The sequence below is a fragment of the Tamandua tetradactyla genome, chromosome 22 (genome assembly GCF_023851605.1).
Source record: "Tamandua tetradactyla isolate mTamTet1 chromosome 22, mTamTet1.pri, whole genome shotgun sequence".
NCBI classification, from domain to species: domain Eukaryota; kingdom Metazoa; phylum Chordata; class Mammalia; order Pilosa; family Myrmecophagidae; genus Tamandua; species Tamandua tetradactyla.
In genome coordinates, this window is record NC_135348.1 from 40,559,089 (window position 1) to 40,581,390 (window position 22,302).

Below are 22,302 nucleotides of genomic sequence, written 5' to 3' on the forward strand. Positions count from 1 at the left end.
GCAAGAAACAAACATTCCCAACACATACACTCAGCAACTCACAATATCATCACATAGTTGCATATTCATCATCATGATCATTTCCCAGAACATTAGCATCAATTCAGAAAAAGAAATAAAAAGACAACAGAAAAATATAACAAACAGAAAAAAAAAAAAAGTTTACCGGCCCCCTTTCATTGATCACTAGCATTTGAAACTAAATCTATTTTAACATTTGTTCCCCCTATTATTTATTTTTATTCCATATGTTCCTCTCATCTGTTGACAAGGTAGATAAAAGGAGCATCAGACACAAGGTTTTCACAATCACACAGTCACATTGTGAAAGCTATATCATTATACAATCATCATCAAGAAACATGGCTACTGGAACACAGCTCTACATTTTGAGGCAGTTCCCTCCAGCCTCTCCATTACATCTTGGATAACAAGGTGATATCTACTTAATGCATAAGAATAACCTCCAGGATAACCTCTCGACTCTGTTTGGAATCTCCCAACCATTGACACTTGGTCTCATTTCACTCTTCCCCCTTTTGGTCGAGAAGGTTTTCTCAATCCCTTGATGCTGGGTCTCAGCTCATTCTAGAGTTTTTCTCAATCCCTTGATGCTGAATCTCAGTTCATTCTGGGATTTCTGTCCCACGCTGCCAGGAAGAGCCACACCCCTGGGAGTCATGTCCCACGTAGACAGGGGGAGGGTGGTGAGTCTGCTTGCTGTCTTGGCTGGAGAGAGGCCACATCTGAGCAACAAAAGAGGTTCTCTTGGGGGTGACCCTTAGGCTTAATTTTAAGTAGGCTTGACCTATCCCCTGTGGGGTTAAGTTTCATATGAACAAACCCCAAGACTGGGGGCTCAGCCTATAGCTTTGGTTGTCCCCACTGCTTTGAGAATATCAAGAATTCAACTTGGGGAAGTTGAGTTTTCCCCCATTCTCACCATTCCACGAAGGGGACTTTGCAAATACTTTTCCACTCACTGATCAAATCACTCTGGGATTCATCAGGACATCACCTAGACAAACCAACAAAATCTCATGTCCTATACGAAGTTCCATGTACTTAAGGTGTTCAATCGACTATCTACATAAGTTATATTAGGAGATTCACTAGTCAAAATATAGATTTGTACCAAATAAACATTTTTTGCTTTAGTCTCACACATTAGTTGAAATTTTAAAATATTAAGTACCATCTATTTTCAGCACACTGCAGTAATGACATTCTTTTGTTCTTCATGCAAAAGCATTTTTTAATTTTTACATTTAGTCACTATCATTATACACTCTAGGCATTCTTAGATTACACCATCTCAATCTTTATCATCTATCTTTCTTTGTGATTTCATTTATGTCCCAGCCCTCCTCCCTCTATCATTCTCATATGCAGCTTTGTTCAGTGTTTTAACATAATTGTATTACAGTTAGGTAATATTGTGCTGTCCATTTCTGAGTTTTTATATTCAGTCCTGTGGCACAATCTGTATCCCTTCAGCTCCAATTACCCAATATCTTACCCTATTTCTATCTCCTGATGGTCTCTGTTACCAAGGAAATATTCACTAATGTCAGTTCATATCAGTGAGACCATACAGTATTTTTCCTTTTGTTTCTGGGTAATCACACTCAGCATAATGTCCTTAAGGTCCATTCATGTTGTTACATACTTCATAACTTTATTCTGTCTTACAGCTGCATAATATTCCATCTTATGTAAATGTCACAGTTTGTTTAGCCAACTGTCTGTTGATGGACATTTTGGTTGTTTCCATCTCTTGGTAATTATTAATAATGCTGCTCTAAACATTGGTGTGTAAATGTCCATTTGTGTCCTTGGCCTCGTGTCCTTTGAGTAGAGACAGCATATAGATGGGTCCTGTTTTTTAATCCATTCTGCCAGACTATGTCTTTTGATTGGAGAGTTTAATCCATTAACATTCAGTGTTATTACTGCATGGGTAGTACTTTCTTCTACTATTTTGCCTTCTGGATTTCATATGTCATATCTGATTTTCCTTCTTTTCACCTTTACTCATAGTCTTCCTTTCTACACTCTTCTCCACACCTCTCTCTTCTGTCTTCGTATCTGTCTCTAGTGTTCCCTTTAGTATTTCTTGCAGAGCTGGTCTCTTGGTCACAAATTCTCTCAGTGATTTTTTTGTCTGAAAATGTTTTAATTTCTCCCTCATTTTTGAAGGACAATTTTGCTGGATATAGAATTCTTGGTTGGCAGTTTTTTTCTTTTAATAATTTAAATATATTATCCCACTGTCTTCTCACCTCCAGGTTTCTGCTGAGAGATCTGCGCATAGTCTTATTGGGCTTCCCTTGTATGTGATGGATTGCTTTTCTCTTGCTGCTTTCAAGATCCTCTCTTTCTCTTTGACATCTGACGTTCTGATTATTAAATGTCTTGGAGTATGTCTATTTGGATCTGTTTTCTTTGTGGTACATTGCACTTCTTGGATATGTAATTTTAAGTCTTTCATAAGAGTTGGGAAATTTTCAGTGATAATTTCCTCCATTAGTTTTTCTCCTCCTTTTCCCTTCTCTTCTCCTTCTGGGACACCCACAGCACGTATATTTGTGCACTTCATATTGTCTTTCAATTCCCTGAGTCCCTGCTCATATTTTTCCATTTTTTTCCCTATAGTTTCTGTTTCTTGTCGGATTTCAGATGTTCTGTCCTCCAGTTCAGAAATCCTACGTTCTGTCTCTCGAAATCTACCATTGTAGGTTTCCATTGTTTTTTTCATCTCTTCTACTGTGTCTTTTATTCCCATAAGTTCTGCGATTTGTTTTCAGACTTTCAGTTTCTTCTTTTTGTTCTTTCCTTGCCTTCTTTATATCCTCCCTCAGTTCATCGATTTGGTTTTTGATGAGGTTTTCCATGTCTGTTCGTACATTCTGAATTAATTGTTTCAGCTCCTGTATGTCATTTGAATTGTTGGTTTGTTCCTTTGACTGGGCCATATCTTCAATTTTCCTAGTGTGATTTGTTATTTTTTGCTGGTGTCTAGGCATTTAATTACCTTAATTAGTTTATTCTGGAGATTGCTTTCACTTCTTTTATCTAGGGTTTTCTTGCTGGATGAATTTGTTGTCTGTCTGTTCTTTGACATTCCGTTCAGCTTTATCTGGACCTTTAGCTTAAGTTTTGTTTAACAGAGGAGAATTTTTCAGTTCTTGTTTTCTTGTTTCTTGCCCTGCTTGGGTGGTGCCTTTCCCCCACACACACTTAGGAGGGTCTACTTAGATACTTAGAAAATCTGGCACCCAGCCAGATTTTCCTAGACCAAACTGGCCTCTTATCAGGAGGAAAGAGTCAACTGTGTCGGTTTTCCCTGAGGGTGAGACCCAGCAGGTTGAAAGACTTTCCTGTGAAGTCTCTGGACACTGTTTTTCTTGTCCTGCCCAGTATGTGGCACTGGTCTGACTGCAAGTCCCACCAGCATAAGATGATGCAGTACCTTTAACTTTCGCAGACTCTCCCTGCTGGGGGTGTAGTGGAGACAGAGGAGAGGTTGTAGGCTGGTTTTAATGGCTTCAAATTCCTAAGCCCTGGTGTCTGAATTCCTTGATGGAGGAATTCCACCTGGGTGGGGCTTCACCCCTTCCCTGGGGAAGGCACAAGCTCCAGATAAGCCCCCAAAAGAGCTCACTTCCGCCTATGCCTGGGGCAGTTGCAGCCTGAAAAGTCCTGCCGCTGTATCCAGAGGCAGTCAAGCCTTTGTAGATACACAGCCACAAAAATCTGTTTCCTTCTTTTTTTTTATCTCCTTTTTCTGTCAGTCCTGCCCCCTTGGCACCGGGGCAAAAATGAGCAACCTCCACTTTGATCAGGTTCACCTAAGCTGGGGGCCTATTTTTAGTAGTCAGAATTTTTTAATTAGTTCCACAATTGGCGTTTGATTGTGCCCAGTCCCTGCTGGGGTAAAGTCCTTTCCTTTCCCCTCTGGGAAGCGGCCTGTGGCGGGGAGGGGGGGCGCTGGCCACCCCAGCTTTGGGAACTCACGGTTCTGGGGGGGCTTGCAGCCGGTCCAGCTGGTCCAGACTGGGGTACACTGTGTGTCTGGTCACTGACGTGGCTCCGGGAGCTGTTCTGTACGGTTTCTGGTTATTTAGTAGTTGTTCTGGAGGACGAACTAAAATGCGCACGTTGTTAAGCCACCATCTTGACCCAGAAGTTGTTGCCTTAATTTTTAATTGGTTTCTGAAACTTCCTGTGCAAATACAGTGTTTACAATGATTGTATGGATACTTTATTTAAATATGCCTGTAGTTAAGCTAAGGTATCCATTGTTGGTAGTTCTGAGTGTATCATTTGTTTTCTTAAATTATGGATAGATAGAGAGAGAGAGAGAGATCGAGAGATCTAAGCAACTAGATAGTAAAATTTCACCCAAGTCAGAAGACAAATGAAATTGCAAAAGGGCAATCTAAAAGTAGTACAATTAGGATATATTGCTTGAAGACAGTGACTATGGGTTTTTATTTTTTATTTCTGCCCAGTGGCACAGATTATAATTAATGTTATGTACTTGATAAGAGTTCTTTATTGATTAAAGTTCAAAAGTGCACTAGTTGTTGAACATTTACGTTTTTAACCTGGTTTTCCATTCTGTCAACATACCACATACACACACACACTTTAATATAAGTGAACAAAATCTTGTATTAATTGCCTATTTTACTTTACATAAGTGGATAAATTTCAAAATAGTACAGTGGATGAATATGAGTAGATGTATTATATGACCTCATACTTCTCAGTAGGATCAGGAATAGCTTGTTTGAGTGTGCAGCTTCACTAAAGTGAAGCCTAAACGCTTATTTTCCTCTCCTAATTTATAAAACCACCATCAATTAAATCCTGGCTTCTTTGCAAGAATATACATTATAGCAGGATTTTTATCAATACTAATTTCAACATATATATAGCCATTGAAGTGAATCATAGAACTAGGAACTGATGTAATAAATTATTTGAGGTCTTCATGAAATCCTTGTAAATTTGAGAATCAATTAAGATAGAAAAAAACTCTACAACTGAAATTAAAGCAAATGTATTTAATTTGAGATCACTTAATTATAGAATTTTATAGAATATTATTTTGCATAGAAAGACAATATATTTTTAAAAAAGATCTGAGGATATCCTATAGATAACAGAATTGAAGTGTATGTTCTGGGAAGAAAATTCACTTTACTCTTAAGGCATTTAACATTTATTACTATCATAATAATCCTTTGTTACTTTTAAACTATTTTGAAGTCTAAAAGTGATTTTTTTCTTTTTTGCATGGGCAGGCACTGGGAATTGAACCCGGGTCTCTGGCATGGCAGGGGAGAACTCTGCTTGCTGAGCCACCGTGGGCTCACCCTAAAAGTGATTTTAAATGTTGATTCATAGAATTTGTTACACATAATTTCTATATTATTGTAGTGTCTTAAGAAACAGTAGATGTATGGATAATATAATTTTTCTCTTGTTCATCCATAGCAGGTGCAGATGAAGTTCGTGTTCCCCAAGGAAGCATCGATCAAGTTGCTGTTGTGGCCACCAATGTACTGTTTTTCGTGGTTCTATTTATCTTTGCCCTTTTTGAAACGTAAGTTTCTTTATCTTCATCTAAATCAGATTATGCACTGACCTGTATTTCTTAATGCAGTGTTAATCAAACATGGAGATGTTACTGAAAACCTTGTGCAAAGCATATTTTTCTCGTTATGATGTGAAAAGTATGTATACATTTTGTGGTTTGTAAGTTGAATATAGTTAATTCTCTGACCATTACTTCCTTACAGAGGAATCTGTTTCACTCTTTCCCCCATTTCATCTGAATTTTGTAATAAATACAGTTATAAAACTTAGTTTCATGATTTAATTAACTGTAAGTTTTTTAAGTTCCTAGTTTTATATACAAGCTTTAGCCTGGCAATTTAAACTCTGTTTAAGCTCTTATCCTAAAAAGAGACTAGTGAAATATATGACATAACCTCTGGCTTTTGACTTTTATTTATTATGTGGCTTTTTTGTTTATTTATTTATTTTTTTTTTAGAGAACTTACAGGTTTACAGAAAAATCATGTAAAAGATACGAAGTTCCCATATAGCCCCTTCACAGCCACAGTTTTCTATATTATCAGCACTTTGCATTAGTGTGGTACCTTTCTTATTGATGAAACGATATTATTATACTATTAACTATAGTCCATAGTTTACATTAGGGTTCACAGTTTTGTACAGACCAATGGCTTTTAAAAACCCTTTCTTCTAGTACCATATATAGAATGGTATGTCGCTGGTAGTCTCCTTCAGAATTCAGCCTTTCTAACAAGATCAGTCCCAGGCAAAAGTGAAGTGCAGGGCCCTCTCTTCTTTTTTGAAATCAAGTCTTGTATTGTGCTTGCGCCTGCATGTGACATTAGGAATGCTCTCATTCATGGGGACTTGAATGCCCCCCTGCAACCTGTGAAGTACACTTTCTCCTCTTTCCTGGAGCTCTTTTGTATGACTAGAAGCTGGGAAAGGGAATCAAGGCAGCTTGATTCCATTGTTTCCTATACAGCTTTAGCTGTCAACAAGCTCCTGCCTGCAGGGCAAGTTCTGGGAGAGCAAACTCCTGACTTTCCTAGTTCAGACTTTCCAAATTCAGACTTTCAGGCTGCCACCCCCAAGTTTAGCATGATGTACAGGCATCCCTGTATGTGCATGGGAAGCTCTTCCTCCTCTGGAACAGGGCCAGGAACCCACAGTGGGCACACAGGCTGGCTCCACGCCGTGCAGGGGATGGGGTGGGGAAGGGTGCAAGCAAGGGTGCCAGGAGCGCCACTTTTTTTTTTTTTGAGAAATCTTCACACACATGCAGTCCATCCACAGTATACAATCAGTGCCTCACAATATCATCATGTAGTTGTGAATTCCTTACCATGATCATTTTTAGAACATTTGCATTGCTCCAGAAAAAGAAATAAAAAAAGGAAAAAAACTCATACATCTCCTACCCCTTACCCTCCTCCTCACTGACCACTGCTATTGCAGTCTAGTCAAATTTTTTTGCCCCTTATCCCCCCATTATTTGGTTATTTATTTTGTCCTTAGGTTTTTACTCATCTGTCCATAACCTGGATAAAGGGAGCATCAGCCACATGATTTTCATAATCACACGGTCACATTGTACGTGCTATATAGCTAAACAATCATCTTTAAGAATCAAGGCTACTGTTTTAAGTAGTTTTCTTTGGGAACTGTTAGTATGTTTTTGTTGAACTGTGGAGTTGTAATTCTGCATGGACTATGGATGGTCAACAATATGTACTTAAAGTTGCACTATTGCAAAACAGGTGTACCATTAAGGTACTCGTACACTATTTTTTTGTACTATACAGAAACATTTTTTTTTATTGTTATTGGCTTTTTAAACTTTGTTTAGCCATTTAAAGAAAATCTGCTTATAGTACAGTTTGCCTTAAATCCATTCCAAGTTGTATATTTCTTTTCCAATTTTAAAAAATTAAAAAAAGAAGAATTAAGGAACTACTGGAACACAGTTCAACAGTTTTTAGGTATTTCCTAATAGCTATTCGAATACACCAAAAACTAAAAGGGATATCTGTATAATGTATAAGAAAAATCTCCAGAATAACCTCTCAACTCTACTCGAAATCTCTGAAACTTTATTTTGCTTCATTTCTTTCTCCTTCCTTTTGCTTAAGAAGGTTTCTCGACCCCATCCTGGGAGCTCTGTCCCATGTTGCCAGGGAGATTTATGCCTTGGGAGTCACGTCCCATGTAGTGGGGGAGGCAGTGAGTTCACCTGCCAAGTTGGCTTAGAGAAGTCACATCTGAGCAACAAAAGAGGTTCTCTGGGGGTGACTCTTAGGCATAATTATCAGTAGATTTAGCTTCTCCTTTGCAGGAATGAGTTTCATAGGGGTGAGCCTCAAGATCAAGGGCTTGGCCTATTGAATTTGTTGTCCTCACTGCCTGCAAGAATATCAGGAATTCCCTAGATGGGGAAATTGAATATTTCCTCCTATCTCCCAGTCCCCCAAGGGGACTTTGCAAATACTTTTTGTCTGCCCACATTACTCTGGGAGGTATCAAGGCCCCACACTAACCTATTGCCGCGGTGATGTCGCAGGGGCTAAAGAGGGCGCTACGGCTCTTGGGCCTCCTGCCTCGCGGCGTCAGGGTGTTTGGACGTTTCACCGGGTGGGGGTGAGGGGGTTCCGGGCCCGGATAAGTGGACTAAGGTGAGCCGATGCTCGGCAGGGTTCCCCGCCGAGGGTCCTAAAAAGACTTGAGCCGGAGGCCAACTGTTGCACACTGCTACTTTATTGTTACATAGCAAAGACTCGTGTGCTCAGGGGCTCAAGGACTAAAAAGGACCCCGACGCTTGGTGAGCTCGGGTTATATACAGTTTGGAGGAGGGGTGGAGTCGGGGCATGTACGTCAGGGGAGGGTAGCCAATCACACAAGCTAAGAAGCAGTTGCTAGGCTTAGGGCAGAAGTTAGGAATAGGGAAGTGTAGAACATAACAGGAAGGGTGTGGTTTTGTGGTGGGCTATGGAAATGGGCGGTCCACGACAGGAGAGGGGGAGGACAGTAAGTTAGATTGCAGGTATGGAGAGAATGTTAAGAAAAGTACTGTTTAAATTTTTAAAGACGGCTAGGCTCCAATTCCCATAAATATGCCACACCTATAAGAAGCTTCACTTTTATAGTTGTCTTTTCTCATGTTTTCTAGAGCTCTTTAACTTTTAAAATACTTTTCCATTAATTATAAAAATCATACCTTCTTATAAAATTCCAAACTGTACAACTGCATTTCTGCATTCACTCACTCCTTTACCTAGCGGTAACCACTGCTTAAGATACTTAAGTTTTGAAACTTTTTTTCCGTCCAACAGTAATTATGGCATGAGCTTGTATGCGAATATATATCTGTTAAACCAAGAATGAGTTATATTATCATTTGACAAGTTGACTTGTTCACACTGTGGCATTTTTTTATCAATCCATGTAAATTCACTTGGTTTTTAATTTTTAAAATTATCAAGATACGTAAAAGTTACAGCCTATTTGATTTTTACACTTTAAATGGTATTGCTTTTTTATATTTTAAATATATTTCAATTTGATTGTGTAGCTAGTTAACAGAATGAGATAGAATGTAGGGGAAAAGGTTGGGCAAAGTAGGTCAAGAAAGAAACATAAAGGCACATAAATGCAGAGAGACATTCAGAGGTAGGAGAACAATATATACATTTAAAGGTATGTGTGGAAGAGACTAAAAAAGAATAACTTCTTAGTCAAACTGAATAGGTTATGCATGTAACAACCAAATGTGCTTAAAATGTGTTCAAAATTTTGCTTATGTAAGTCTAGTGTCAATGCTGAAAGGGATGCAGATTCTTGAGTGTATAGATGTTATAATTAAAGCTTATATTTCAACTCTAAGTAACAGTGACTATGACTCTCTTGTTTTCCGTAGTATTGTTACTCCCTTAACAATGGATATGTATGCCTGGACCAGAGAACAAGCTGTTTTATATGATGGGATAATACTTGCTGCTCTTGGAGTTGAGGCAGTTATTATTTTCTTGGGGATTAAATTACTTGCCAAAAAGTAAGTTGCATGTTCTGAAACGTGAAACAGAGTTAATGTAAGTGTAAGTGCATGTAAAATAATTTAAAACTTTTTCTCTCATTATATATTAGTTTTAGTCTTTGAAACTTTGCAAATAGATTCAGAATTTATTAAGGGAGCATGATATTAAAGATACCCCATGTTGTCTTCTTTGGTAAAGCAAAAATATCTTACAAAGTAAAATAATTGTCTCCTAATGTATCTTTTTTTTTGTTGGTTTTGTATTTAAAGTATTTCTAAATTATTTCACAAAACATTGTTCTGCTCTATGATAATAAATGGTATGTATCAAAAAAATTCAATGGTTAATTAAGTCTGGGGAATTCTGATTAAAATAACCACATTTCTTGACTTTAGAACTTCTGTGTCTGCAGTATATATACATACTATTTCATCATCATGGCAGATACAATAAGTAGCATTCTCAAAGTTATTTTACCCCAGAATAATTTTTAAAAGAAATACTTTGTAGGGCAGGCCATGGTAGCTCAGCAGGCAGAGTTCTCGCCTGCCATGCTGGAGACCAGGGTTCATTTCCTGGTGCCTACCCATGCCAAAAAAAAAAAGAGGAACAGCTTGTTTACAATTAGGTTTAATCTTAGAGGCTGTGATGAGATATTAGTGATGAATTTTGAAGGTCCATCTCTAACGATTTAATTGTTTTTAAAGTACTCTATTAATGTTTTTTGTTGTTTTTTTTTTCCTGATCTTAGGGGGAAAGTTTTCAGTTTTTCCCCATTGAGGATATTAGCTGTGGGTTTTTCATATATTCCCTCTATCATTTTAAGGAAGTTCCCTTGTATTCCTGTCCTTTGAAGTGTTTTCAACAGGAAAGGATGTTGAATCTTGTCAAATGCCTTCTCTGCATCAATTGAGATGATCATGTGATTTTTCTGCTTTGATATGGTGTATTACATTAATTGATTTTCTTATGTTGAACCATCCTTGCATACCTGGGATGAATCCTACTTGGTCATGATGTATAAATTCTTTTAATGTGTTGCTGGAGTCGATTTGCTAGAATTTTGTTGAGGATTTTTGCATCTATATTCATTAGAGAGATTGGTCTGTAGTTTTCTTTTTTTGTGATATCTTTGCCTGGTTTTGGTATGAGGGTGATGTTGGCTTCATAGAATGAATTAGGTACCTTTCCCTCCACTTCGATTTTTTTGAGGAGTTTGAGCAGAGTTGGTACTAATTCTTTCTGGAATGTTTGGTAGAATTCACATGTGAAGCCGTCTAGTCCTGGACTTTTCTTTTTGGAAGCTTTTGAATGACTGATTCAATTTCTTTACTTGTGATTGGTTTGTTGAGGTCGTCTATTTCTTCTTGAGTCAAAGTTGGTTGTTCATGCCTTTCTAGGAACTTGTCCATTTCATCTACATTGTTGTATTTATTAGCGTAAAGTTGTTCATAGTATCCTGTTATTACCTCCTTTATTTCTGGGAAGTCAGTGGTTATGTCTCCTCTTCCATTCTGATCTTATTTATTGGCGTCCTCTCTTCTTCTTTCTGTCAATCTTGCTAAGGGCCCATCAATCTTGTTGGTTTTCTCACAGAACCAACTTCTGGTCTTATTCATTTTCTCTATTGTTTTCATGTTCTCAATTTCATTAATTTCTGCTCTAATCTTTGTTATTTCTTTCCTTTTGCTTGCTTTGGGGTTAGTTTGCTGTTCTTTCTACAGTTCTTCCAAGTGGACAGTTAATTCCCCAATTTTTGCCCTTTCTTCTTTTCTGATACAGGCATTTAGGGCAATAAATTTCCCTCTTAGCACTGCCTTTGCTGCATCCCATAGGTTTTGATATGTTGTGTTTTCATTTTCATTCGCGTCGAGATATTTACTAATTTCTCTTGTAATTTCTTCCTTGACCCACTGGTTGTTTAAGAGCGTATTGTTGAGCCTCCACGTATTTGTGAATTTTCTGGCACTCCGTCTATTATTGATTTCCAACTTCATTCCTTTATGATCCGAGAAAGTGTTGTGTATGATTTCAGTCTTTTTAAATTTGTTGAGACTTGCTTTGTGACCCAGCATATGGTCTATCTTTGAGAATGATCCATGAGCACTTGAGAAAAAGGTGTATCCTGCTGTTGTGGGATGTAATGTCCTATAAATGTCTGTTAAGTCTAGCTCATTTATTGTAATATTCAAATTCTCTGTGTCTTTATTGATCCTCTGTCTAGATGTTCTGTCCATTGATGAGAGTGGGGAATTGAAGTCTCCAACTATTATGGTCGATGTGTCTATTTCTTTTTTCAGTGATTGCAGTGTATTCCTCACGTATTTTGGGGCATTCTGATTCGGTGCGTAAATATTTATGATTGTTATGTCTTCTTGTTTAATTGTTCCTTTTGTTAGTAGATAGTATCCTTCTTTGTCTCTTTTAACTGTTTTACATTTGAAGTCTAATTTGTTGGATATTAGTATAGCTACTCCTGCTCTGGTTGTTATTTGCATGAAATATCTTTTCCCAACCTTTCACTTTCAACCTATGTTTATCTTTGGGTCTAAGATGTGTTTCCTGTAGACAGCATATAGAAGGATCCTGTTTTTTAATCCATTCTGCCAGTCTATGTCTTTTGATTGGGGAATTCAGTCCATTAACATTTAGTGTTATTACTGTTTGGGTAATACTTTCCTCTACCATATTGGTGCTTTTGTATTATATATATCATATCTGATTTTCCTTCTTTCTACACTCTTCTCCATACCTCTCTCTTCTGTCTTTTCATATCTGACTCTAGTGCTCCCTTTAGTATTTCTTGCAGAGCTTGTCTCTTGGTCACAAATTCTCTCAGTGACTTTTTGTCTGAGAATGTTTTAATTTCTCCCTCATTTTTGAAGGACAGTTTTGCTGGATATAGAAGTCTTGGTTGGCAGTTTTTCTCTTTTAGTAATTTAAATATATCATCCCACTGTCTTCTAGCTTCTATGGTTTCTGCTGAGAAATGTACACATAGTCTTATTGGGTTTCCTTTGTATGTGATGGATTGTTTTTCTCTTGCTGCTTTCAAGATCCTCTCTTTCTCTTTGACCTCTGACATTCTAACTAGTAAGTGTCTTGGAGAACGCCAATTTGGGTCTGTTCTCTTTGGGGTGCGCTGCATTTCTTGGATCTGTAATTTTAGATCTTTCATAAGAGTTTGGAAATTTTCAGTGATAATTTCTTCCATTAATTTTTCTCCTCCTTTTCCCTTCTCTTCTCCTTCTGGGACACCCACAAGACATGTATTTGTGCGCTTCATATTATCATTCAATTCCCTGAGCCCCTGCTCAAATTTTTCCATTCTTTTCCCTATGGTTTCTGTTTCTTTTTTGGATTTCAGATGTTCCATCCTCCAGTTCACTAATTTTAGCCTCTGTCTCTTTAAATCTACCATTGTAGGTTTCCATTGTTTTTTTCATCTCTTCTGCTGTGTCTTTCAATCCCATAAGTTCTGTGATTTGTTTTTTCAGACTTTCCATTTCTTCTTTTGGTTGATCCCATGCCTTCTTCATGTCCTCCCTCAATTTATTGATTTGGTTTTTGAAGAGGTTTTCCATTTCTGTTCGTATATTCAGAATTAGTTGTCTCAGCTCCTGTATCTCATTTGAGCTATTGGTTTGTTCCTTTGACTTTTCCATATCTTCAATTTTCCTGGTGTGATTTGTTATTTTTTGCTGGCGTCTGGACATTTAATCAGATTTCCCTGAGTGTGCGACCCAGCAGGTTGAAAAACTTTCCTGTGAAGCCTCTGGGCTCTGTTTTTCTTATCCTGCCCAGTACATGGTGCTTGTCTGTCTGCGGGTCCCACCAGCAAAAGATGTTGTGGCTCCTTTAACTTTGGAAGACTCTCGCTGCTGGGTGTGTGGTGGAGACAGAGGAAAGGTTGTAGGTTGGTTTTAATGGCTTCAAGTTGTGAAGTCCTGGGATCTGAGTTCCTTGAGAGAGGGATTCCACCTGAATTGTGTTTCACCCCTCCCGTGGGGAAGGTTCAGGTGGTAGAGAGCCCTGAAAGCAGCCCGCCTCTGCATTCGGGGCAGTTTTAACCTATGTAATCCCAGCACTGAGCCCAGAGGCAACGAAGCCTCCGTAGAAACAGCCGCAGAAGGCTCTGTTTCATCCCCTTTCCTCTTTTTCAGTTAGCCCAATCGGTGATTTCTGCCTTGATCAGTTTCGCCTGAGCTGAGGGCCTATTTTTAGTAGTCAGAAGTTGTTCCTTAATGCCACTATTGGTGTTAGGTTGGTCTCAGTCTCTACTATTGTTGGAGACTCTTTCCTTTCCCTCCGGAAAGTCTCCTGTGGGGGAGGGGCGCTGGCCACCGCGGCTTGGGGAACCGCTGTTCGGATGCTCCCAGACGGCCCAGGATGCCACATGTGTGGAAGGGGCTGCGGTCGCTGGCCACTGCGGCTTGGGGGACCGCTTTTCCGAGGCTCCCAGGCGGCCCAGGAAGCCGCACGTGGGGGAGGGGCGCCGGCCACCGCAGCTTGGGGAACCGCCGATCCAAATCTCCCAGCCAGCCCGGGAAGCCACGTGTGGGAGGGCCGCCGCGGCCTGGGGAACCGCCGATCCAAATCTCCCAGCTGGCCCGGGAAGCCACGGGTGGGAGGGCTGCCATGGCTTGGGGAACCACCGCTCTGAGGCTCCCAGCTGGCCCAGGAAGCCACGTGTGGGGAGGGGTGCCAGCCACCGCGGCTTGCGGAACCTGATCCAAAGCTCCCAGCCGGCCTGGGAAGGAGGGAGGGAGCTCCGGCCGCCAGCCGCCGCGGCCCGGGGAAGCGCGCGCCTCTCGGGGACCTCACCGCAGCAGAGTCTCTTAGCTGGTCCAGCCGTTCCAGAATGGGGTACGCTGTGTGTCTGGTGTCTGTCGTGGCTCCGGGAGCTGTTCTGTACTGTTTCTAGTTCTTTAGTAGTTGTGCTGGAGGAGGAACTAAGACCCGCGCGCCTTACTAAGCTGCCATCTTCTCTGGAAGTTCTATTAATGTTTTATAAATCAAGCAAGAAGCATTGAGTCAGTGCCAAGGTTCAGTGATAGGGAGAATACAATGAAGATTTCTTTCCTCATAGATCCCAAGTAAAGGGCCAGGAGAGCAATAGAACTAGAGAATAGAGATAGATTCACATTAAGAGTTAAATAACAAGAAATGCATACCAACTTGCTACACGTAAGTAAAGTGGTCCTTGTGATAAACATTCTCACAGAATGCCCAATTCCATACTTGCAGTGAGCTTGTATTCTAGTGAGGGGAAAGCCAAGTTAGCAAACGTGGGAAGAATAGCCAAGGTCACAAATATGTGAAGAAGAGAGCAGAGGAATAGAATAAAGAGTAACAAGAGCAAGGTGGGGGGTGGAAACATATATTCAATACACCTGTAAGAAAGGCAGGTCTGAGGAAGTTGCGTTCAAGCAGAAACTTCAGTGAAGTCAGTGAACTGACACACAATGGGCTGGAACTCTCTTCCCCCAGAAGGGGAGAGTACTGCAGAGGCCCTTGGACACGACTGAGCTTTGTGTACTTAAGGAATAAGCAGGAAGGCTGGTATCACCAGAGCTGAAGGTGAGATATGATGAGTGGAAGATCAGATGGAAAGATGTGGTGAAGGTGCTGGGAAGCCTTTGGTTTTCTTCATTTTACTTTTCATTATGAAACATTTTCAATATATACACAAGTATAGAGTGCATCCTGAACCTCTAATGTCTATTACACAGCATTGACAATTATAAACTCTGGGACAATCTTGTTTCATCTATACCTCCACCTACTTGACACTCCCTCTGTCCTGCACCTGGTTTATTTTAAAGCACATCCTAAACATCATGTCATGTTTTCTGTTAATATTTCAGTATGTATCTCTAAAAGTTAATGCAAAAACAACCTAAAAATATTAACAAAGATTTCTTAATATCATCATTTATCCAAGGTAGTATTCAAATTTTGTACACTGACACATGCTTTTTTAAATTTTATTTTGTTTGCTGCTTGATTTAGGATCACAAGTTTCTTAAATCTCTTAATCTACAAATTTCTCTTTCCCACATCACCCTCGTAAGTCTCTCTCTTTCTCTTTCATTTTTTCCTCACAAATTGAAGAAACTAGGATGTTTACCCTGTAAAATTTCCCACATGTTAAATCTTGTTGATTGCACGCCTGGGGTGTTTTTAAACATTTTCCTCTCTCCACTATCTTTCTTAAAATTTGGTACTTAGATCTAAGAGCTTGATGAGATTTGAGTTCAAAATTTTAGGTAAAAATACTTTATAGATTGTGTAATATGCTTATATCAGGAGAAATACAATGTTTCTGGTTTTTCTCTTTTTATAATGTAAATGGCCATTGGTCATTCCCTAAATCCATTGATTTATTTAGAATTACAAAATGCTGGTATCCTAATTCTCTGATTCTTTTATTTTCTGGAATACTTCCATTAATAGTAGCTTTACTTCACCAATTATTTGGTCATCTTGAGGTATAATTTATATAGGAAAGGCAGAATGAAGGCTTGTTTCTTTCCTTTTGTTGACTTTTTTTTTTCAATTTATAATTATTGCATTATGCAGTTATCTTTTAATTCAAATTGGAAAAAAAAGTTACAAACAAAAAATACATTGTGGATTCAACTTACTGTCTAATATCCTTTCTTTTTAGCCTGAGCCCTTTAGTATTTCTTATAGGGCAGATGTGCCAGTGACCATTTCTCTGTTTTTGTTTATCTGGGAATGTCTTGGTTTCTCATTCATTTTTGAAAGATAGTTTTGCTGAACATTTAATTCTTGGCTGACAATTTCTTTTTCTTTCAGCATTTTGAATAGGTTGTACCACTACCTTCTGGTTTCGATGTTTCTGATAAGAAATCAGTTGTTAATCTTATTTAGGCTACTTTGTACATGATGAATTACCTCTTCCTGCTTCCAAGATTCTCTTTGGTTTTTGAAAGTTTGATTTTGATGTGTCTAGATGTGAATCTCATTGTATTTCTCCTGCTTGGAGTCTGTGTGGGGTTTCTTGGATATGTAGAATAAAGTTTGTGATCAGATCTAGGAAGTTTTTAGCCTTTATTTCTTTAATATTCTTTCTGCCCTTTTCTTGCTTTCCTGTCCTTTTGGGTATATGTTGGCGGTGTGCTATAGGTCTCTAAGGCTCTGTTCTTTTTGCTTCATTCATTTTTCTTTCTGTTCTACAGACTGTATAATCTCAATTGACTTATTTTCAAACATTAACTTGTTTTTAAAATAATGAGTTGGTTCCATAGCATCCTCTAAAAATGACCATTGAAAATTTTAAAATTTATGAATTCATAAATTATAAATTTTTTTTGTTTCAATTCATTGCAACTGTTATTCATTTTGGTGTTTACATTGTCACATCTTGGGTCAGCTTCTTCAGATTGGCATCTGAGTCCTTCTGTCACGACCTAGTAGTCACTTATAGCTTCTTTGCTCTCTAGTATGATAAGATGTCTAGGCTCATCTTTTACATTATCTGTCCTAGACCTGGAATCAGCAATTTTTCAGAGGATTTCTGGTTCTTTTTTTTTGATTCCTGGTTCTTTATTAGTGGGAAATTATATATATAGCTTCATAATAACTGATGATAATCTATCAGTAAAAATCAGATTTTTAATAGTTTTTTAAATTATAAAAGTAATGAAATTATGTTATAATGTTTCATTTTGAAGTGACAAAGTTTCTGTTCCTTAACAGGATTGGTGAGCGTGCAATTCTACTAGGAGGACTTATCATTGTGTGGATTGGGTTCTTTATCTTGTTACCTTGGGGAAATCAGTTTCCCAAAATACAATGGGAAGGTATAGCTATACATAATTCTATGATTTAGTTCATGTCATTCATCTAAAATTAAAAAGTAATGTGCTGTATTAATTTCATTTTTATAGATTTACATAATAATTCCATCCCTAATACTACATTTGGGGAAATTATTACTGCTTTTTGGAAGTCTCCAAGAGTAGATCAGCATGAAGAACCGACTGGTTGCCCAGCTGAACAAGCCTGGTGCCTTTACACCCCCATGATTCATCTGGCCCAATTCATCACATCAGCTGTGCTCATTGGAATAGGCTATCCAGCTTGCAACGTTATGTCCTATACATTATATTCAAAAATTCTAGGCCCAAAACCTCAGGTGAGTCCGTTACTCTGGCATTACAATGATGTGAAATATGCTTGTAAGGACTTACATTTTTGGCTACCATTCCTGTCTTTAAATAGGTTGATTTGGGGATTTTTATCATATTCAGCATTTTAAATACAATCCCTTCCACAACTTTTATAAAGTAACTACAGGACTGATATGCTGAAATTTAACAGCATCCTAAGTCATAACTCAAAGATGTTTTGAACTCACAGATTATGAGTTCAAAGTCATTTTTACAGAAAAAAATATTTGAAACATAAATTTCTGATACTCGCTATTGAACCTGACAAAAGATAGAGAACCAAAACTGATAGCTAAATTTGGATCTAAGCTTAATTTCATCTGGCCCCGGGGCAATTATGAAAAGATGAAAATACAACAGTCTTAGGTGTTTATGGGAGCTGTGTATATTTTTAAATGATTTTTATTATAACAATTTCCATATCCATTATATAAAAATTATAAACAATTTAGAAAATATCAGAAATGATTACTGCTAACATTTTAGTAATTAAGGAACTCTAGCTGAGTTAAAGATGGAGAAAGTGATTTTTATGAGTTTGCTGTAGTTTGTAATAGCAGCAGCATCCTTATTTTGTAAATAATGAAACCTGATGTCAATATGCTTGCCCCCCCCACCACCCCCAGGGTGTGTACATGGGCTGGCTGACGGCATCTGGCAGTGGAGCGCGCATCCTGGGACCTGTGTTCATCAGCCAGGTGTATACGTACTGGGGACCACGGTGGGCGTTCAGCCTTGTGTGTGGAATGGTGGCACTCACCCTAACGCTCCTGGGAGTGGTGTACAAAAGACTTGTTGCTTTTTCCTTAAGACATGGGAGGATTCAAGAGTAAACTTAACAGCTTGGTCAGATTGTGATGAAAAGTACTTGCTGCGTGTGACTTTCTAGATAAGGCTCAGCTAGAAAATTGCTACAAACCAATCTCCAAACATCAGACTGCAGATATTGCATATTTTTAATAATGAGAACATATTTTGAAAAACAGGGAATTTCTACATGTCATTGTAACAGGATGATATGCTAACATACTCGATCATAATTTCCTTTACTCCCCAAATGAAATAGTATTCTAATAACACCCTTTTAGGATTGCAGGAACTAGTGAGTGAATGGACAGTGCTCTATAAATGTGAAGTTGTACTCTTAATGCAAACTGCAGAGGCATCTTTAAAATAATTAGAGAATATCTATGCAGTGGAACCATAGAGAGTTCTGTGAGTTTTATGAGAATTATGAGCCAGCTGTAATAGAATGCATTTATAGAAATAATTTACTTTTTATTATTTAAGGATAACTACTTTTTATTTATAAAATGCATTTTCTATTATTATTGGGATTTCCTATGAAATAGAAATCACGACCCTTTAAATTTCCATTTACTATGCCTGTCACCCTATCTTCACCTTCTTTGAATCCTTAGTCTAATATTGTACATTCTAACTTATTTTAGTTCAGGATCTCATTAAGGAACCCCTATGTTAATATATAAATAAGAATAATGCTAATATTAAACAATATAAAATTAAGAAATCAAGGTGAATGTCTCTGTTTGTTAGTCTGCTATGCTGATATCATACAGTGGGTTGGCTTACATAATAGGAATTTATTGTCTCATGGTTTTAGAGGCTGGAATGCTTACTCCCTCCTGGGTTTGTTAGTGTTGCGGTGCTGGTTTGCCACAATCCTTGAGGTTCCTTGGTTTTCCTGTCACTTGGCTATATCCTCCCTTCTCTTCCACATTCCCACTGACTTCCTCCTTCTCCCTGTGGTCTTTTCCTTATAAAGCCTCTAGTAATCCAGATTAAGACCCACCCTAGTCTAGTTTGCAACAATTTAAAAGTAACATCTTAAAAAGGTCCTATTTACAATGGGATCACACCCAAAAGGATGTGGATTAAGATTAAGAATATGCCTAAATTGGGGCATATAATTCAGTGTACCAAAATGAATTTCACTATCTTTAGTAGGTCTAACTACTTCTTTCAAATGCTAATAATTCACTTTAGAAACATAAACCAGGTATGTGTCACTGTGTGCCTATACTGAATAGCAAATGATTTATTAAAAATATTGGCATTTTCAACTCCATTAAATTCTGGATTACTTTAGTTATTTTTCTCATTTCTCAGCAGTAGCAGGGAAGAACACCACGGTTCTCAATCTGTATCTGTACAGCTACACAAAGCTGCAGAATTATAGCTGGATTTTACTTTTGGATGAGGCATGATAGTCCCAGTCCAGTCAGATTAATAAGTATTTGAGGCAAATGGCTTCAATCTAACAGTTTATTGAATCTACCCAAAGTCTGACAGTAACTAAGTTTACATGAAGTGGACTGAATCAAACTTGTATGTACATACATTTCTACCTCTATCTAAGTCAAATGCTGATTAAATGAACTAGTATGGAAATATGTATATGGATAATTAATATTGTAAAAAATGAAATATTTCTAAATACTTTTCCAAATGTTTCCTACTCTAAGTTACAAATATTTGCAACTCTGAGAATAAATACTATAACCTACACTTTATATTGTTTGCTGTCTTTTTTAAAACATTTTTATTGAGATATCTTCATGCACATACAGTCCATCCAAAGTATACAATCAGTGGCTTACAATGTCAACATGTAGTTGTTTTCATCATCATGATCATATTTAGAATATTTGCATCACTGCAGAAAAAGAAATTAGAATGGTCTGGCTTCAGTGTGACATATGAATTGAAATGTGCTGTAGAGGACATTTATCACGTTTGTGGCTACTCTTTCTATAGTTGGAGAATTTCTCACACCGAGCCTCTTATAGAAGAATATACTTATAAAACATGGCAGAAATGAAACCAAACAAATCAGTAATTTCAATAATGGGATTTTCATACTGGCTACCAAAGTGTCTTAGTTTGTCAGGGCTGCTATGACAAATACCAGATACTGGTTGGCACAAAAAAGAATTTATTGTCTCATGGTTTTGCAGGCTAGCAGTGCAAAATCAAGAAACATAGACTGAAAGAGATATTATATATACTTCATTAAGTTCCCTCAAAGCAAAAAAGTCTGAGACTCTAGCCTTCAAAATTTTGCTGAGAATTAGTTTGTTAATTATTTCCATTTCTAATAATTAATTTTTAATTAGAGCCTGCCACTTTTTCTTTTTGCATGGGCAGACACTGGGAATCGAACCTGGGTTTCCAGCATGGCAGGCGAGAACTCTACCTGCTGAGCCACCGTGGCCCACCTAATTATTTTCCATTTTTGAAGGGAAACTCGAATCATAGTTTTAAGAAAATTTCTAGTCATGCTTTTTTCCCTAAGGGAAGGGTTTACATAGTTTCTTTCCCAGAGTTGGATTACCAATGTGTTAATTCTAATAAGATATTGCCAAATTACTTCCAGGTATTATAATTTACACTCTAATCAACCACATCTTATCTTTGTGAGTACTATTATTATTTTTATTTTTTACCAACCCCTTTGATTTAGGGAAAGAATTGTCTTGAACAATTAAAGAATTGATTTTTTGGCATTTCCCCAACTAGTAATGAAGTTGAACATACTTCCTTTTTACTGACCATATTGATTTCTTCCTTTGTAAATTACTGGTTCTTATCTTTTGAACATTCTTCTATTCATTTGTTTGTCTTTTTCTTATGTTAACTCTGCAATTTAAATGACAAGTATAATTACTACTTTTCATCTCGCTGCCTGAGGTAAAAATCTCCAAAACAATGTTAAATTGTGACTTGGTAGAAATTAACTTCAATATTTTTTGATTATAAAAATCAGCAGGAAACAGATTAAAGTGCTTTATCATATCTGTTTCATTCTATTCTTATTTACTTAGTTTTCTATTAGGAATGGCTGTCCCACTGTCAAATATTCTTTTTCTTCATGTTTTCAGTGTTAAAATACTTAATTATCAAAATATACAAATATTTTCAGATACGGGTAGAGAAATAATGCATTTACCATTTGCAGAAATAATTTTTGCAATTTAATTGCTTCTTCTATACACTCAAGGCCACAAAATTTAAAAATTACTTTTAATTTACTTTAAAATAAACATTTAATTAAATAAATCAAAAGATAAAGGAATTTATCACTGCATTTATTAGTTTTTATAAAATGCATTGGCAGAAATGTTGCATCAGACACTGGTGCTACAAAAATAAATATAAAACAAATATACATTTTTACATATGTTACTTGTAACATAAATACACATTATTTACATGTTCAGCTATTTAATAAATCCATCAAATGTTGTCCATGATTCTCAACATGTCTGAGAAATAGAGAAAAATAATAAAAGCACAAGCATAGCACACATCATTTCTATTTTTACTTTTAAAGGATTGTTCAATACAAATATATGAACACATTAAGTTTGGGAGCATGCTCTAAGAGCAAAATCAGGTTCCCTTTCTATTTTACACTATGACCTACTATATTTTGCAAGTGGACTGAGTTTCATTCTGCTTT

General features: G+C 37.5%; 1 protein-coding gene across 2 annotated transcripts in view; it reads left to right on the top strand.

The window, feature by feature from the left end:
- Positions 1–20,522, top strand: part of MFSD8 (major facilitator superfamily domain containing 8) — a 64,194-nt gene extending 43,672 nt beyond the window's left edge. The window contains exons 7-11 of one of the 2 annotated variants that reach the window (XM_077140071.1): positions 5,506–5,614; positions 9,504–9,638; positions 17,347–17,450; positions 17,538–17,785; positions 18,446–20,522. In XM_077140071.1, coding sequence (XP_076996186.1) covers positions 5,506–5,614; positions 9,504–9,638; positions 17,347–17,450; positions 17,538–17,785; positions 18,446–18,652 — 803 coding nt within the window. In that variant the 3' untranslated portion in view covers positions 18,653–20,522. The remainder of the gene's footprint in view (positions 1–5,505; positions 5,615–9,503; positions 9,639–17,346; positions 17,451–17,537; positions 17,786–18,445) is intronic. The other variant, XM_077140070.1, reaches the window with a different exon arrangement.
- The last annotated feature ends 1,780 nt before the right edge of the window (positions 20,523–22,302 follow it).